This window comes from Microtus oregoni, unplaced genomic scaffold, assembly GCF_018167655.1.
Source record: "Microtus oregoni isolate MIOR12 unplaced genomic scaffold, Mior012 000005F_ref0000423, whole genome shotgun sequence".
NCBI lineage: Eukaryota > Metazoa > Chordata > Mammalia > Rodentia > Cricetidae > Microtus > Microtus oregoni.
Window position 1 is genome coordinate 1,200,853 of NW_024543064.1, and position 18,704 is coordinate 1,219,556.

An 18,704-nucleotide genomic window follows, 5' to 3' on the forward strand; every position below is an offset into this window, starting at 1 on the left:
TGGAAGACAAATAAGATTATATCAATAATCAGTCGGGGGAAAAGTCTAAGATTTTCAGATTGAATCAACTAAAAAATATATAAGACATACTTAGGGCAAACTCTGAGCCGCTGCTAAGAAAAAATAAAGATGACTCAGCTCATTGGGTCCTCATCCTTGTGGGTTGAGACTCAATATGCAAGATATTATTTCCCAACTGATGATGACATATTCAAAGTTATACCAATCACATTCATGAAAGGCTTCTCCCCCTTGTTTTGCTTTTGTTTCTCTCTCTCTCTCTGTGTGTCTCTTTCTCTTTCTTCCTTTCCTTCCTTTTTTCTTTCCTTTCTTTTTTTCTTTCTTTCTTCCTTCCCCCGAGATAGGGTTTTTCAGTAGCTAGGGTGCCTGTCCTAGAACTCACTCTGTAGACCAGGCTGGCCTTGAACTCACAGAGATCCACCTGCCTCTGCCTCTCAAGTGCTGGGATTAATGGTCTATGCCACCACCTCCCTACTGTTTTTCTTTTTATTAAGACAGGTCTGGCCTAGCTCAGATTGGCCTTGAACTCAGTGACCTTGAATTCCTGATTCTTTTGCCTTCTAGGTGTTGGAATTATAGATATGCATCAATATACCAACGTGTCTGGCTTTGAGTGTATGTGTGCATACACGTGCATAAAAACCAATAAAGTAATTTTAAAATGTATCCAGAAGTGCAAGGAACCAATATGATGCAAGAATGCAAGCAATTACTTTGAAAAAAAGAAAGTTGGGTAGCATGTAGTTCATGACTTCAAGACTTAATCTAAATTCATGACAACTAAGGAAGTATATTAGATAGGATAAATCAATCAACTGGTTAAAAAAGAGAGTCTGAAGACATTTCCCTCAGAAGGTCAATAGATTATTGGCATAAGTAATCCATCCATCCAAACATATATTCCTTTGGTTGTTTTGAGGTCGAGGCTAGCCTGGTCTACAGTATGAATTCCAGGAACGTTAGGGCCATACAAAGAAATCCTGTTTTGAAAAAACAAAACAAGCAAACACACAAGCAAAAAAAGAAAGAAAGAAGGAAAGAAGGAAGAAGAAGAAGAAGAAAGAAGGAGAAGGAGAAGGAGAAGGAGAAGAAGAAGAAGAAGAAGAAGAAGAAGGCGGCAGGGAAGGGGTGAAAGCAGCTGAAGGCAGCGTCCCAGGGTGGAGAGCATCTGCATCAGAATAGGGCCAGTGCCTCGGTGTTGGTTTTTTCTCGTATTTTATGTACATTGGTGTTTTGCCTGGACATATGTCTGTGTGAAGGTGTCATACCCCTGGAACAGGAGTTACAGACAGTTGTGAACTGCCATGTGGTTGCTGGGAATCGAACCCAGGTCCTCTGGAAGAGCAGTCAGTGCTCTTAACCACTGAGTCATCTCTCCAGTCCTGATTGTTCAGTTTTTAAAACTGTCTTTGTGTGCCAGGCAGTGGTGGCACACACCTTTAATCCCAGCACTCAGAAGCAGAGGCAGGCAGATCTCTGTGAGTTTGAGGTCATCCTGGGCTACAAGAACTAGTTCCAGGACAGACTCCAAAGCTACAGAGAAACCCTGTCTCAAAAAAACAAAAACCCCAAAACAACAACAATAATAAAACCCAAAACTGTCTTTGTGTGTCATCTGCAGTTCTCCCCAGCTGGTGTGAAGCAAATGCCCTCCTTAGACTCAGAGCCTGGTGGGGATGATAAAGACCAGCACCTACAGGGACTACTTCACAGGCAGAGCCTTCAAAGCCCCCACCACTGTACACAATGTGACTGTCCCCATCTGGGACTTCTGTCAATTCTGTTAGTTTCAACACAAACAGAGTTTCAGTGAACCCCATATCCATGGGGATTTTCTGCATTTATTATCACTTATAACTGAAGCCCTGAGAAAACTCTGCACCTCTGGCCCTCTCTGAGATGCTGACTCTGACCCCTGTGTTGACCTGGGGTTGAGAGTGACTCTTGGATGGCCACCTTTGGGGGGCCCCTGTGTCCACGCCAGTTCTCTCTGAGGCCTACTTAGCACTCAGCTGGGGCCACATGTCCTGGCTGGTTGAGGAATTAATGCAGGAAGTTTGAAGTAGGTACCTGCTACCCACTCCCAAGTCTCCCCAACCCTTACCATCTTTCTCGGATTCTTTTCGGCTCGGGATGTCCACTGGGGAGGACTCATTGATATCAAGCTGTTGCTCAGAGAGACTGGTAATGATCTTCTCATAGAGACTTTTGTCCTCACAGGTGTAGAGGCTGCTCTGAAAGCAAATTCAGAGTCTTCATTTCCCATTCAGCTTCACAGACACCCTTGTCACCAGGTGTGTCCAGGAGAAGACACAAATGTACCTGTGCCCAGGGCTGCTGCCACCCCTTGTCCCGTCTTTGCTCTCATCTGTCTACTCTGGGTCTTTAGACCACAGCTTCAGTTTGCCTAGGGCAGGGATGATTGTCTATTTTGTCTTGGCCAGGGTGGATCCTCTCTGTCATCAGCTTGGATGTCCCATTATAAACCCCACCATGAAGAGCTGAGTCTACCCTCTTTACACTCTGCTTGGTCACTTGCCCAGAGGCTGGTTCTACTCTAGCCTTGGTTGAGTTGACTCTCCTTTCTCCACAGCTGTTTAGAGGCAGAATTTATAGACGCCCCACTGGGCATCCCATTTACCTGCCCAAACCAAGCCTGGTTTCCAGCCCTCCATTCCACTGCCCCACCCCTTCCCCTCACAGCAGCTTGCTCTCCATACTGCCTTGGCCATCGCTGCCCATTGGTCCTGCCACCTCCTGGGTGAGATGCTTTCTGGGGTCTTTGTTGGGGCACCTCAACAGAGCCAATAGGATGCTTCTCCTAAGGATGCTCAAGTATTTTAGAAGCATATAAGAGGCACATCTTTAGATCGTCTTCCCCAAAGGACCCTACCATCCATGAGCGTGGTGGTTCTTGAGTTGGACCCCTGAGGCTGCTGCCATTCACTGTGGCCTATGCATAATCTTGGGAAAGGCAAAGGAAAGAGACCCACGGTTTCCCAAGGAGCCTTTTCAGGGTCTCCCAACGCTCCTGCTCTCTGTGTACCACATGCCTTAAGGGAACCCCATCCTGCTGCCACCTGAGACCAGACTGCATGTGTCTTCACTGAAGCCAGACATTTTTGCTCTCACTGATGAAGACTGTCCTGACATTTTCCTCTTCCCCCTGATTTGCTGACTCTCATTGGCTCACATCTTTGTATACACATGACTGGGAGGTTCCCCTCCCCATCCGTGACTGAGCAGAACTGCAGACACCCATGGTAGCCACAAATGCTCACTATTTTCATGATGGGTTGGTGTTCTTCCATCTCAAAGAACTCAGAATCCAGGAGAAACTTGAATCTGGTGCCCAGGCCCCCAACATTGGTCAGTGTGATGGTCCGGGACGTGGTCTCACCCACCACATAGGTGCCAAACTCAATGAGCTCCTTGTCAAGGGACAGCTGCCAAAGAACACAAGTGTAAGTCATGGTGGCCTCTAGGCTGGTTGCATGCTCATAAAGGGAGTAGGTCCTTGCAGGAAATCATGGCCCAGAGGACCCAATATCCCACAAGAGAAGGTTTCCTCCCCAAATATCAGAGGCAGTACCAAAAAGCCTGGGGAAACTTGACTTTTCTTCACAGGGAGGCTTGCATTTGACTCCAGGAAGGGCAGGCAGGGGTAGCACGAGCATTTGTGCACTGCACGTCAGGGACATAGCCTACTTAAGAAGTCACAGCTCGGGGCTGGAGAGATGGCTCCAGAGGACCCAGGTTCAATTTCCAGCACCCACATGGCAGCTCACAACTGTCTGCAACTCTAGTTCCAGAGGATCTGACACCTCTACACAGACATACAAGCAGGAAGATCAACAATTTTATTAAAAAAATCATTTTTTAGAAAAGTCACAGATTCATGTAGTGAGAAGGACAGCTTGGGGCTCCTGTGTCTGGTTTTAAGAGGGTCAAACCAATTCTTCCCTGAGTGAAGATAATGACTGATAGAGAGGACCCGTAATGGTCTGGGCGTGGTGGACGAGCTGGCTGAGGTAAGCCGTCCTGCACACACGGGGCCTGGAAAGTGCTGCTCTTCAGAGTGGGATCATGTTGCTCATGCCCACCTGGGCTATAAGCCACAGACTCCCTGTGCTCAAGCTAAGAGTGTCGTGCCTGGGCATCACTATGGTGCCACAAATGGTCATCTCACCGAATCTAAACCCAGGGCTCAATCTGCAACGCCTTTCTCCAGAGGCGACAAGGGGCTACTAAAGCCAGCAGACCAAAGTGTAAAACAGAGTACTCTAGATTCAAGCCAGAGAGGAACCTATGCCTGCCACAGATGACTAGCATAGAGCTGCCATTGTCCCCTGCTGAGATAGAGTTCTTACTACTGCGGCACCCGCGTCCTAAACATGAGTGTGAGACACACGAGGCACACAGCACCAGCGTCCTAAACATGAGTGAGCGTGAGACACAAGCAGCTCAAGACACCAGCTCCCTAAACATGAGTGAGTGTGAGACACATGTGGCACACAGCACCAGCATCCTAAACATGAGTGAGCATGATCACACGAGGCACACGGCACCAGCGTCCTAAACATGAGTGTGAGACACACGAGGCACACAGCACCAGCTCCCTAAACATGAGTGAGCGTGAGACACATGTGGCACACAGCACCAGCATCCTAAACATGAGTGAGCATGATCACACGAGGCACACGGCACCAGCGTCCTAAACATGGGTCTCAATTTGTAGGGAGGTAAAAGTATTTAAGATGGGAGGGAAAGTAGAGAGGGTAGGGAGTTATAATAATCATAATGTACTTTTTTTTTTTTGGTTTTTTGAAGCAGGGTTTCTCTGTAGCTTTTGGAGCCTGTCCTGGAACTTGCTCTAGACCAGGCTGGCCTCGAACTCACTGAGATCTGCCTGCCTTTGGCTCCTGAGTGCTGGGATTAAAGGTGAGCGCCACCACCACGCAGCAATCAACATATTTTATACATGCATGAAAGTATCAAAAAACAAACTCAATAAAGAAGTCTTTTATAACTACTTCTTTTTTGTTTTAATTAGTTCATTTTAAGTGCTTGAGTGTTGGGCCCGTCTGTGGGTAGGGGTACCATATGCATGCCTGAGGAGGTCAGAAGAAGGTACAGGATCCCTGGAAATTGGAGTCACTGATGACTGTGAGCTGCCATGTGGGTGCTAGGAACTGAACCTAGGTCCTCTGCAGGAGCAACAGTTCTCTTAAGCAAAGCTATTTCTTAGCAAAGGACAAAGGGACTTTAGCTAGTCTCATCACTCTCTGCTTCCTGACCAAGGATACAATGTGACCAACTGTCTCAGTCTCTGCTTCCTGACCAAGGATACAATGTGACCAACTGTCTCAGTCTCTGTTTCCTGACCAAGGATACAATGTGACCAACTGTCTCAGTCTCTTGTAGCCATGATGGCCCCCTTCCTGAGGGACCAGATCCCCAGACCGGAGCCAGAGAAAGTCCTTCTTGTTTCAAAAAGACAATCGTTCCCTAACCTACATCTAATTTAAAAGAACGCAGGGACAGAGGGATATAGTAAATGCAACAATAGGAAGCAGTCATACAAATCCAGGATGTCCTATAAAAGAATTGGCTTAGTAAGTTTTATGACCCAAAAGAGGAAAGGGGGCTGCTATCCTAGGCCAAAACATGCTCACCAATGTAATAATCAAGTGTAATCTCAATGACATAAACATAACAGCCATTGAAAAGGTAGTTTGGAGACAGTGGGACACATGTGATATGACTGAGCAGTAGCTGGTCGTCGGGAATTCTGCTAGCCTCTTGGTGTTGCACACAGACGATTATCTCAATTCTCCGCTCTTTCTGTGTTCCCTCATTGCAGAGGTCTCTCTCTGCCCCACGCATTCTGAATGTGCTGGAGCTGCTGGCTGTGATGTCTACATTTTCAGTCACTTTCCATGAGGAGTTCATGCGAGGTGGACACCGCTCCAGAGGCCAGAAGGCCATGGTGAGATAACCAGGGCAGAGCCGCCTGACCTAGTCAGCCTGACTCGGCTCAGCCTGACCCGGCTCAGCCCATGCCAGTCACCTCACAGTGAACCTGCGGGCTCACAAGCAGATGTAACACTAAAGGCACACTACAGTCTATCCCGAGTACTGAGTATGTGTGCTGTGGGTGTCATTGTGGACACAGCCAATGGTATGGTGGATGTTTTCTAGAAATGCCGACAGTTTTGAGGGTGCTGAGTCTGATGATGGTAATTTACTCTGAAGTGGCCCCACAGCAAAGGATGCCATCTAGATGAAGCCAATGTGGCAGACACTGAAGACGATCAGATGTGGACAGTGGGCGCAGGGGAGCTCACTGCATGACTATGGTTTTCTTTATGCAATAAAAACATCTGGGGCTGGAGAGATGGATCAGCCCTTAAGAGCACTGGCCGCTCTTCCGAGGTCTGAACTCTATTCCTAGCAACCGTCCTAGTGGGATCTGATGCCCTCTTCTGGCATAACATTGTACATGCAGAAGAGCACTTGTGCATAAAATAAATAAATCTTTAAAAAAATATCTGGCCGGGCCGTGGTGGCGCACGCCTTTAATCCCAGCACTCGGGAGGCAGAGGCAGGCGGATCTCTGTGAGTTCAAGGCCAGCCTGGTCTACAAGAGCTAGTTCCAGGACAGGAACCAAAAGCTACAGAGAAACCCTGTTTCGAAAAATCCAAAAAAAAAAAAAAATATCTGAAAGCCGGGTATAATGGTGCGTATCTTTAATCCCAGCACTCAGGAGGGAGAGGTAGGTTTTATTTCTCTGAGTTCGAGGCTAACCTGGTCTACAGAGTGAGTTCAAGGCCAGCCAGAGCTATATAATGAGACCCGATCTTGAATATATTATATATATTGAAGGACACACACAAGACCTGAAGAGAGGACTGGAGTCTCAGCTGGCTCTCCTCCCCCCTGAACTCTGGGCTTCTCAGTCAGGGACCCCATAAGGAGCAGGGCTTATCTAGAAATTTCTAGCTCTGGTCTGATGACTCGCTTTTTCAGAATATCTCATGTCAGCCAGCCTAGGCCCCGGGGTGAAGTCTGACTAGAGCAGACACTAGACCGAGGCCTCTGATGGTGCTCTATCCCCATGCCCTGGGTACTCCATGCCCTGGGCACTCCTAGGGTGCAGCACTTATCATGGGGAGGGATTCTGGGAACTTAAACTTACAGAACATTTCTTCGTTGAACATTTCAGTGGAACAGAAAAGCTGCCTGTCTGAGCCAAAAATGAAACATTTCCTTCCAGATCTTTATTTATCTAAAAAACAAAACAATCCAAGTCACCATGAATTTCTACAATGACACAGTTACGCAGGCTGCAGCGGTGTAACCATGGCCTGGATGCAGACCGCAGCGGTGTAAGCATGGGCTGGACGCAGGCCGCAGGGGTGTGACTACGGCATGGATGCAAGCTGCAGGGGTGTAACTATGGCCTGGACCTGCCTACCACCAGCTCAGTGGGCTCCCAGGGAAAGAACTCCAAAGCTCACTACATATGCAGGTCCTGTAGAGACACTCTTCATAGCTTACAGACAGTTACTCACATAGAGTGAAGACCAAACCTTCTGGCAAGCCCTATTGTGCTAGCATTGCAGAAGGAGGCTGATGTTGTTGTTGTTGTTGTTGTGAAGCCAGAAAAAGCAGCACCCTGTGTGATCCTCTCACGTACCATAGGCTTGAAGGTGACCAGAACTTCACAGGACATCCCGGCAGACATGGGACCAGGGGGGTCAAAGCTGTAGGAACAGCACACACAGGGTAGTTAAGTCACTGTGGAAAGTGGATACTTGTTGCGTATTCAGCTGGGCCTTTTGGATTCCCTTCTATCTGTTCCACAGCTGTGTTGCTGGTTTTATGTCCACTTGACAAAGGCTAGAATCATTTGAGAGACAGGAGCCTCAGTCGAGAAAACGCCTCTATGAAATCTGGCTCTCGGCATCATTTTCATTAGTGATGATGTGGGAGGTGCCCGTAGGCAGAATCCTCCATGGCCTCAGTGCCTGCCTTCAGGTTCCTGACATGTGTGAGTTCCTGTCCTGACTTCCTTCGGTGACAGACTATGATGTGGAAACCTTGTCCTCCCCAAGTTGCTTTTGGTGGTGGTGTTTACACTAGCAGTCGTTGCCCTAAGACAACACCTCTGTCTAGACATGTCGGCACACGAGCAGCTCCAGGTCTGCTGTGTTCCTTACTGACTCTGTTTCCTGATAAACAGAAGACACTTGGGTAATCTTCAAACGTTTGTCCAGTGAGTGAGCCAGCACACCCCAAAGCCAGCTACAAAAGGATGGAGGCTGCTACTCTGGGACGATCTCAGCATGAAGGGAAGGAAGGGTTATAAGTCAGGTTATCCAGTAAAACTGGCCCCAACTGCAGGGGAACAAGATGGGAGCTAGTCTGTCTTACTCTGAGTCCTGGCTGAGGGAAGGGTCCTCCTAGCATCCTATGTTTACAATGATGGATTTCACATAATTTTCTTGGTTTGGAAATACACAAAAACTTAATATAAAAATGTCTCTCGGTGATGGGAAGGGTGAGAGAGAGGGAAAAAGACAGAGAGACAGAGTGAGAGAGAGAGACAGAGGCAGGGGAGAAACATCGGCTCATCTGAAAAGGAACTAGGAATTTTTAGAAATGAGAAACATAGTACTGAAGCAAGACACACAGTCAGCAGGTTCTGCAGCCAGCGAGGCACAGCTGAAGGGACCAGAAGCTGGGCTGCCTCACACACTTCCTGAACAGCCTGAGTAAGTGAGGCGGGTGTCATAAGGACAGAGAGACTGGAGAGGGAGGCTCCACATGGGAGGAGCAGGGCAGAGACAAAGCCGCGGGGAGCTGAATAGGGAGAGCTGATATTTGCAGGGTAGGGATGAGCTATTTTTAGAACTGCTCAAAGAGATGAACCTGAGCTCCAAGAGTACAATCCGTGTAAAGAGGACCAAGCACCCCAGGTGTGCAGCAGTGGGGCTGCGGGACACAGGGCCAGGAGCTCAGTGCAGCCAGAGGAAACCGAGTCACAGCCACAACAGCAAAAGAAACCAGAAGACAGAAATGGACGCCAGCCTTTGAATGCGGAGAGAAATTTTAATCTAGGCCTGGAAAGGAGGGCTTTGTGGTAGCTGAGGTCATGGTGACCATCACCTAGCCTGGGATCCTCCGTACACTCTCCAGAAACCGTACAACCCACGGGACAAGTGACTCAGCATTGCTAAAAGACAGAGAAGCTCCCAGATCTCAAATTAACACAGTCGGTAAACCGCCAGAAAGGAGTAGAGGACCAGAAGATCCCACTGTCTCCTCTCACTCAGTTCCCAGGAGGAGAGCACCTCTTAGGTGGGAAGCCCTGATCAGAGCTCTGCCAGCCAGTGCTGTTCATGGAAAAGAAAGAGACCCGAGAACCTGAGCAGAGGAGTCAGGGAACAATTTACACTAAGCCCCCATTTCGGAAATTGCATATCACACACTAAGAGATGCAGGTGATCTGAGCTGTGAACAGACCTGCCTATAAGCTAAATACCGTGAAACACACCTGTCGTGAGGGAGGAGGATTGCAGGTCTGAGAGACTAGCCTAGGGTGCAGAGCAAAACCCTGGTTCAAAAATTAAAAAAAAAAAAAAAAAAAAAAAGGAAAAAAGGGGGAGAAAGAAAGATGAAGGTCTGATACTAAGAAATAAATCAGAAAGTGCTGAAAACATTGCAGGGTGAAAAACAGGGGTGAGGTGGGAATGGAGAAAGGAGACAGCATTAAAGGTGACCAAAGGAAAATGATACTGAAAGGCCAGCCAAGAAGTGGTAACATGGGCACAAGAGGATTCGTGAAAAGGGGGAAAAAAACAAAACGCTTGCACAAAGAGGAAAATAAATTACAGTTCAGAAAAGCAGTCTGGGAATCTTTATAGTGAGAAAGATGCTAGCTGCCAACGGGGACTCCTACAGTGCCCAAACCCACACAGTAAAAATGTGAGGAGCCTTAGCCCATCCAAAAGACTGCACGGGTCTTCGTGACCTCAATATTAAGAGACAGAGCAGTGACCTCTCCAACTCTTCAAGGCAAGCCGGCCCACGGCCTCGTGCCTAGACTCTGCAAGACTCACTCGATATGGATGAAGTCCTTCAGGCCCTCCTCCACACCCACCAGCTTACAATAGTTGATTGTGTAAGTAGCATTTATCAATGTGATCTTCTTCTTGTACACTTTGCCAATATCAAAGTCCTGCAGAGATAGAGGAGACAGGATGGCCCCAAGTCCTCCAACAGCACCGAGAACAGGCCAGGGAAAAGGGGTCTACTCTGCTACTGACTCATGAGAGGCTCGGGATTGTGGGGTAGAGAAGGATTCCCTAGGCTTCCCTTGTGTTGCGATGCCCCCATGAGGTGTGTGAAAGACAGTGAAGAACTTCCTCCTGGGAGAGAGAACGGACCCACAGGCTGTTTATCTTAGCCTCCCTTCTGTAAATGCTGACACTAGCCAGCTGGTAGTGGGTGCTGGCGTCCTTCGGGTCCCTCTTTTTTTTTTTTTTTTTTTTTTTTGGCTTTTCGAGACAGGGTTTCTCTGTGGCTTTGGAGCCTGTCCTGGAACTAGCTCTGTAGACCAGGCTGGTCTCGAACTCACAGAGATCCGCCTGCCTCTGCCTCCCGAGTGCTGGGATTAAAGGCGTGCGCCACCACCGCCCGGCCCGGGTCCCTCTTAAGAAGGTGGAATTTGCCAAGCAGAAGGGGCCTAACAAGGGATTACCCTGTTATCCCCTTCACAGGAGTTCAGGCCCCTTTAAAGGTGTGCCCCAGAGCCCGCTCCTTAAGCTGGCAGTGCAGCCCTTGCATACCAGCCCCAAAGCAGGTGACTTCACAGGGTTTCCCAAGGTCAGAACGAAAAGTGTCAGAGGCAGGAGAGTAGATGGAAGGCTTTTTCCCTTCATCATGGCTCACCTTGAAGTGAATGACCTCGGGCTTGCTGTTGAACGGGCGGCCCTTGAACTCCCTCCCAGAGACCACCTGCTTATGGACCACCCCACTGCGCAGCTGCTCCATCGTGCGAGCCAGGATGTCCTTGTCCATCTTGGTACCACCCACAGGTTTCTGTTCCATGTCCTTCTTGGACACCTTGGGTTCAAAAAGACAGACGCCCATGCTTGTTCAAAGCCTAATAATGAACAAAGTGCAGGGCCAAAGCTGGCAGATCCAGGAAAGGCTGGCTACAGCCCAGTGCTTTTGAAGATTATGGAAAGGGGAGAAGGGCTTCGAGTTTGAAGGAAGCAGTGGCAGGCACAGGATGGGGCAGAAGACGGGCAATTGCATCCAGGAACCTGTGAAGGACCTGACAGGGGAAAGCTCTCACCTGGTGTGTCTTGTACTCTTTGCTCCAAAGCCCGGGGATATCTGGTTCAGCCAGGACCTCCTCCTCGGTACTAATGCTCCCCAGGTCCATCTGCATAGACTCACTGGATATGGCTTTCAGCAGACAGGTAGGCTTGGGGTGTAAGGCTATCTCGTTCTCCTGCCAGCGGAAGAGATAAGCTCACTACAGAATGGACAAGGGATAGGTGAGCAGCAAGAGGACAAGTCCCCAGGGAACCCTGCTGAGCGCTCGGCCTGACAACCCCCAGTGTGGTGAGAGGCTGCTTGTTGGTTCCCCCTGTTGTTGCTGTTGTTGTTATTTCTCCTTTTTGAGAGAGAGTCTTTCTATGAAATCCTGACCATCCTGGAACTCACTTTGTAGACCAGGCTGGGCTTGACCTCACAGATATCTGCTTGTTTCTGCCTCCCCAGTGCTGAGATTCAAGGAATTCTTTTGTTCTTTACAGACACGAATCCTTGTAACTTTGAAATACACCATCCCCATGTCTACGGATGACTGAACGCCTTCCAATAGTGTTCAGCAGAGTTCACAAGAAGGTCTTGTTCATGGAAAATACTCTGAGTAGTGGACCTGTTGTAATTTTCTCTACTGTCCCATCACAGATAATCATGTGTTAATTTCATGATTGATGGCACACCAGCCCTGGGGAAGTCCTCTGAAAACTCAGAAAAGATGGTGGTACTGGTTTTGCTGGAACCATCTTGGGGTTCAGGACTCATGTGATTGCTCTGGACTGTACCTGTAGGGTACACCATGGGGAACGTGGAGGAAAGAGGATAGTGTAAACCCTAGAGAGCAGGTTAAGACTGGGGTACAGGAGCTCCAGGAAAGTGAGTGACTCAGGGTGGCCCGGAGGCCTCTCAGAGGGAGAACTGAAGGAGGAGCAGAATGTGGCCCCAGGGGAGGACACTGCACCAAAGTGAAGTGACCGAGAGGTAGAGGCTCTGCCTGGCACACAGAGAAGTGAGAAACAGGAAAAAGCCTGTGATGTGCTAAAAGGCACAGGAAAATGCTCCAAGAGGCCAAAGCCCAGGAAGGCCAAGAAAGCAGCTGGTAGAGGAAGCAGGGTGCTGGGCTAAGGAGCACCCAAGGCTCTCACACCTTGAAGGAGAGGTACACCAGCCTAGGGTGTTGTCTAACACAGACCACTGTCTCAGACCAAGACTCTGGTGTGACTGAGAGGAGACTCTAGGAATACCTGGCAGTGGACTCCGACTTACACGAGTCTCTTCACGTGAGACTGACTCCACTTTGTGCACAGGGACAGACGAGGAACTTTCCCCATAGAGAGGCAGCTCTGTGGGGCTCTAAGAGCACCGTTGGCTAAGATGAGGGACTCACACGAGGGAAAAAGGACCCTGGTGGGTATCAGAGGGCCATTGCCCTGGGGACCTTAGTCAGCTTCTTCCCACCTGTGCGTTCAAGTGCTGACTTAAGCTTGAAATCAGCAGTGCCCCACTCACCAGCAGGTGACTTGCGGGCATCGCAGTCTTCCCCTCGCAGAAGTCGGAGATGTACTTCCAGGTCTTGTCCCGCAGAGTCCATCTGTCTGTGGCTTTAGAGGGTGGATGATGTTTCTTTTTCCTGTTTTCCTCCTCAGCTTCCTCTTTCAAGATTCGACTTACAATCTCCTGCTTCCGGAGTTTCTGCTCCTCTTCAAAAGCCCTATGAGCAGGTGCTTCTCAGGTAAAGCCAGGTGCTTACCAGAACCTGCAGGGGGGCACCTAGTAGCTGCTAGGGTTAGGTATGGTGTTTCTTTTTGCTCTATGGTTCCTTTGCAAGAGCTCATGCAGAGCCTTCGAGGACTCTGGTGTTAGGACATCTGTTTGGATGGAGAGTAGAGCAGATAAGGCTCACAGGGCTGCTAAGCTGTGGATGTGACTTGGGTCCTCACCTTACCATACCATGCCTTGCCCTGTCTGGATTTGGACTGCCTCATTCAGCCTCGTCTAGAAATCCCCACAGCAAACCCTGGCCTTTGTGAGCTTCCCCGCCCTAGTTTCTAGGCTTGTGGTTTAGGAGACGCAGCAGAGACAAAAGGCAAGGGCAGCGTTAGGGCTTGGTGACAGCTCACTCACTCATTCACAGATTCATTATAGCCATCCCTTGCTAGGTACCACTCAGGCAACAAACCTACAACCACATCAAATGCAGGCAGACTGACAGGAACATTAAAACTCTGGTGGCAATTGTAACGGTGTGCCTGTTTGTGTGTGTGTGTGTTTTGCACATCTGTGAGACACTTTGAAGAGGAAGATATCCTGTAGCCAGAGAGACCCAAGCAGATCCTATGCAGTGACCAGCAGGGATCAGGGACTTGGGAGAAACAGCTTGGCCCTTCAGAAAGGACAGTTTTAGGCAGAGACACTGAGAAGCCGGGTTAAGTAGAAATTAGCTAAGCAATGTGCGTGAGGTGGAAAAGGTCAGTGTGAGGTAGGGCTCCTTGAAAACTGTGGGAGAAAGCACTGACTCACGGCCTGGAGGCCACCAAGACTGAAGCCAGAGGGCAAGATGTGAGTGAGCCCCAGGTGTCCCCCAAGGAGGAGGGGGCCACAGGAACTCAGGAACCTCATAGCTGAAGAACCAGGAAATTGGAAGTGAGGAAAGAGGCAACCTCACCCACTAACAACCTCTATAAAATCCCCAAATGCCAGAATCCCATGGAGACTTCTGCGATCAGGGCTGGGGCGGAGAGTGCTGAAGTCCTTGTCCCATAACCCATAGCTGCTTTTGGTGAGAAGTTGGCAGGAATTAGTTTTGCTGCTTTGGGGGATGGAGGTTAAGTCTTTGGTTCTCTGTGCCCACTTCCAGGCAAGCGTCTCCCAGCTCTCACCGCTTCTGGGCTTCCAGCTCCTGGTGCCTGCGCTGATGAACAAGATGCTTGAACGCGTCGCCACCTTGGGCCAGGATCACCTCCTTCTCCGTAAGGGCCTTTTGCTTAGCCAGCTCTGCCCTGCTCTGGCCCCAGGCTTGGAACTTCTTCAGTGTTTCCTGGAAACAGGGAACTCAAGAGTCACAATACCAGATATGCCATGCACACACACACACAATACTCATTCAGGCCTTTTCTTTGAATCCATGTTCTGTGGGACAATGGTCTGTACCCTGGCACTTGTATTTTAGATAAATACTGACTAGCCAGCAGCCAGGCAGGAAATAGAGGTGGGGCAATGAGAATTCTGGGAAAAGAGAAGTTTCATTCTGCAGTCATCACCCAGACATAGAGCAAGCAAGATGTGACTGTCGCCGAAAAAGATATCAAGCCACATGGCTAACACAGACAAGAATTATGGGCTAATATATGTTCTAAGAGTTAATAAGAAGCCTGAGCTAATAAGCCAATCAGTTTATAATTACTGTAGACCTCTGTGTGTTTCTTTGGGACTGAACGGCTGCCTGACTGGGCAGGACCGGGTGGGACGGAAACTTCTGTCAATATGCATGTATTTAAATCCATGCTGAAACCTATAGGTCCCAAGGTAGGCAATTTGCAAACATTTTTCATAATTTTCCCATGCCTCTCTCACCCAGCACACAGCCCTGGGTTCCCTGGGTATGGAATTCTGTGCATCTGTGCTCCTGCTGGGCACCCACTGTTTACTCCCTTGCCTCTGAGTCTTCATGGTTCTGAGCAGGTGGTGGCCTGCTCTCCCCTGCCACATCCCTACCTAACTGAGCCCTGAGCCCTGGTGCTGGCCCTCACATCGCCCTGGGTCCCGTCACGACTCTTCCTCTCAGAACAGTGTTGTGTTCCTTCTGGGAGCAGCTGGGCAGGTTGCAGGGCTCATGGCAGGAGCCAAAAGTAGAATCCTGGCTTCCACGAGCAGGCCCCGGGAGTGGTCAGGGGGTTGATGTACCCGAGAGGCTGCAGGTGGAGCTGCACCTACCCGACTGGCAGTGATGCTGTTCTTCAATGCCAGCACAGCATCCATGCGCCGTTTCATGTGCTTGCGGGACTCCATCTCCTCCTCCTGCTCTCGCTCTCGGATTCTGGAGGAATGTGCATTTCATTTATTTGTTTTTTGTTTGTTTGTTTTGAGATGGGGCTCTCTGCGTATCCCTGGCTGTCCTGGAACTCACTATGTAGACCAGGCTGACCTCAAACTGAGACATCAGTCTGCCTCTGCCTCTGCCTCTGCCTCTGCCTCTGCCTTCTGAGTGCTGGGATTAAAGGTGTGTGCTGCTATGCCTGGTGTAATGTGAATTTTAATAGGGATATATGCAGGTAATGTTGAGAATTACAGAGTTATAGGAGTCTCAGGTGCAGGTTACTACCACCAGAGAAACAACAAGAGCTGACAACACAAAGGTGAGACGGATGAGCCTTGCTGTCCAGGGCCTGTTCCTACAGGACAGGTGGCTGGGGACGCTCTCCAGACCCCAAGGCCTCATGGTTGCTTGTGCTCCTCTTGCAAATACAAACAGCAGCTTAAAATAAAAACTCCAGATCTGTTTGCTTCTGATGATTAGGTAACGACTGAATCAGGGAATTTCAAAGTGAAGGCCAGGGACCCACACTCCTAAATTCCTTAAGGGCATTGACAGAAGACAGAGTTAAAGTGAGAACCCACCTTCCCAGAGAGGCCTTCAGGAATTTCACGGCAATCCTGTGGTTTCTCTGGGCGTCTTCCACCAGTTTCTGATGTTTCTGCCCCAGCTCCTTCTGCACATGCAAGGACTTCCTACAGCGACACAGGCAGAGACTAGAATAAGTGTAACATAATGGACCCAGGTATATTATGTTAAACACAGTGCTGCTGGGGGCTTCGGTATAAGGAAGTCACAAAAACAGGGTCTGACCTAGGCTGAACAGGAGTCTGGCAGGAGAAGAGAGATAAGAGGGACTTGCGCCATCTTGGGGGAGCAGAGTCCAGTAGCCCCCTAGCTCCTGGGGATCGGTGGTTGAGCAGATAGGGGCTGCCTCAGAGGATGGATAGCAACTGAGCATCCAAGGCTTGTGTGGGCAAAGGAGCATCCAGATACATGACAGGGTCAGAGAACAGCACAGCTTGGAAGGGGTAGAGGAATGCACAGAAGGAAGGATCTGATGGTTTCATTGGTGCTTGTCAATGGTGACGGTGGACACTTAACATGAAGTAGGGAGCCTGGGCAGGACTATGGCACAGGTGCAAAGAGCTGGGTCTAGAAAGCCTTGGTGGAGAACACGAAGGAACTGGCAAGGGCCAGATCTGGGTGGCATTTACCGGGCCCTCAGCAGACGGTTCCTCTCCACCTTCTCCAGGGTTTCTTTCTCCTTCTGAAGCTGCTGAGCTGCGTGTATCTCAAGGCTCCTCTGCCTAGCTTCTGCCTCTTCTTCATTACGCTTCCGGACATCCTCAAATTGCCCCTTCTGGATCTCAATGTGCCACATGGCATTCCTTGTGAAAACAAATCATTTGTTCTTTATGGTAGCTAAGGTCTGAAGACCTGGTGCCACTCTTCCAGGAGCTGGGGTGATCCTGCTGGTACTTATTTTGATAATTACTCTAGGCAGATGTTAGATGTTAGATGCTGATGAGGGGCCAGCACCCTCCTCTAAGGTTTCCCCTTGGCCCAATATTTTCAGAGAATGAGGTCCCACCACCTGGTCTCCAAACTTAAGAAAATTACCATCACATCAAATCCAGCCTGAGCTAGCATCTGGCCACAGGCACTCACCTGAATGAGCGGTCAGCTCACTGTAGTGGCCCCCTTGCCTGGCTTGAGGAAAACATTTAGAAAATGTCTTCTGAGAGCGTCTCTGGAGCTACCAAGAACCACCCTAAGTCTTCAAACATGCCTGGGAAAAGGCTCAGAGGATGGTAGCAGCCAGCCCAGCCCAGAGTGTATCTGGTTAGTGAAGATCCGTCTGACTCGGGTCTCAGGTGACTCTCACCAACGGGCCAGTAAGTACTGCACCTGTGGTGGCTACAATGTACCCGGCGCCCCTCCCTCAGGGTCCCGGCACAAGTCCAGATGGCTTGTAGCTCATCTTCATTTGGGATGAGTAGCAGGAAGGTAAGTACAAAATTGTCTTTCCTAGGATGTGGGAAACCATGCATCAACCATGTGCCCTCTGCAACGACTCAAGGACGGTTTCTAGCATTGTGCCTGATGTGTCTAGACATATGTTACAGCTGACGTGTCTAGATATGTTGCAGAATACTGAACGTGGCTACCTAAGAGCATCTCCTGGGGCCTGCTCTGCCTGGAGGACCCTGCTAGACCAGAACTGATGGCAGGAGCATCACTCACCGTACAACACTGGGAAGTACTAAAGCTGACATTTTGTGTATCTGACAGCGAGGCAAATATCCCAAGTCCGTCCTGTATAGTTATAGGTTTTTAATAACTGTGATAATTTGCATTAAGAAAATTTCCTTCCATTCTTATTTTGTTATTTTTTTTTCTTTTGGATTTTTCGAGACAGGGTTTCTCTGTAGTTTTTGGTTCCTGTCCTGGAACTAGCTCTTGTAGACCAGGCTGGCCTCAAACTCACAGAGATCTGCCATTCTCTGCCTCCCTAGTGCTGGGATTAAAGGCATGTGCCATCACCGCCCAGAAAAATTATTTGTTACCAAGTCATGACTATGGAGTTGAGTCCAGTCTTTCTCCTCAATCAGAGTTCCATGGAAGTTACAGGAAATCTAGACTAAGAGTTGAGATCCTAGAAGTCCCTCAGTGTTGAGTGGAAGAAAGGGGCCACATGTCTGGAGAGAACATGCTACAGAAGCTTTGCCTTGAATAGGGAACGCTCCTTTTAGTATAGCTCCAACAACGTTCAAAGTCACATGGTCTACAGGTGAGAAACACGGCCTTTAGAAATGGGCTCTGTGCTGATGGAATCCTGAGAGGCAGAGACCAGCTGGCATGCTTGTCAGGGCGCAAAGGAGAAGATGCCACGGCCATTTGTGAACTCCCGCTAGGAGTCTGACATGATGGAGGAAGGTCATTGGTTAAATAAAAAGAAACTGCTTGGCCCTCATTGGTTAAAAGATAGGTGGGAGGAGTAAACAGAACAGAATGCTGGGAGGAAGAGGAAGTGAGGTCAGACTCCACAGCTCTCCTCTCGGGAGCAGACGCCTGAGAGAGATGCCATGCTCCCAGCTCCCAGGCAGACGCACGCGATGAAGCTCTGCCGACCCAGGATGGATGATTAGAAATGGGCTAAATTAATATGTGAGAATTAGCCTAGAAGAGGCTAGATAGAAATGGGCCAAGCAGTGATTAAATGAATACAGTTTGTGTGTTGTTATTTCGGGCATAAGCTAGCCAGGCAGCCGGGGTGCTGGGGACACAGCCCCGCCGCCCTTATTA

At 49.3% G+C, this 18,704-nt stretch overlaps 1 protein-coding gene across 1 annotated transcript in view; it reads right to left on the minus strand.

Moving 5' to 3' along the window:
* Nucleotides 1-18,704, minus strand: part of LOC121448541 (cilia- and flagella-associated protein 74-like) — a 57,333-nt gene that overhangs the window by 27,621 nt on the left and 11,008 nt on the right. Inside the window, exons 7-18 of the mRNA XM_041652630.1 lie at nucleotides 16,613-16,786; nucleotides 15,980-16,090; nucleotides 15,296-15,398; nucleotides 14,242-14,399; nucleotides 12,872-13,073; nucleotides 11,388-11,546; nucleotides 10,979-11,152; nucleotides 10,147-10,265; nucleotides 7,722-7,788; nucleotides 7,221-7,310; nucleotides 3,303-3,467; nucleotides 2,120-2,255 (exon numbers count right to left, since the gene is read on the minus strand). Coding sequence (XP_041508564.1) covers nucleotides 2,120-2,255; nucleotides 3,303-3,467; nucleotides 7,221-7,310; nucleotides 7,722-7,788; nucleotides 10,147-10,265; nucleotides 10,979-11,152; nucleotides 11,388-11,546; nucleotides 12,872-13,073; nucleotides 14,242-14,399; nucleotides 15,296-15,398; nucleotides 15,980-16,090; nucleotides 16,613-16,786 — 1,658 coding nt within the window. The remainder of the gene's footprint in view (nucleotides 1-2,119; nucleotides 2,256-3,302; nucleotides 3,468-7,220; nucleotides 7,311-7,721; nucleotides 7,789-10,146; nucleotides 10,266-10,978; nucleotides 11,153-11,387; nucleotides 11,547-12,871; nucleotides 13,074-14,241; nucleotides 14,400-15,295; nucleotides 15,399-15,979; nucleotides 16,091-16,612; nucleotides 16,787-18,704) is intronic.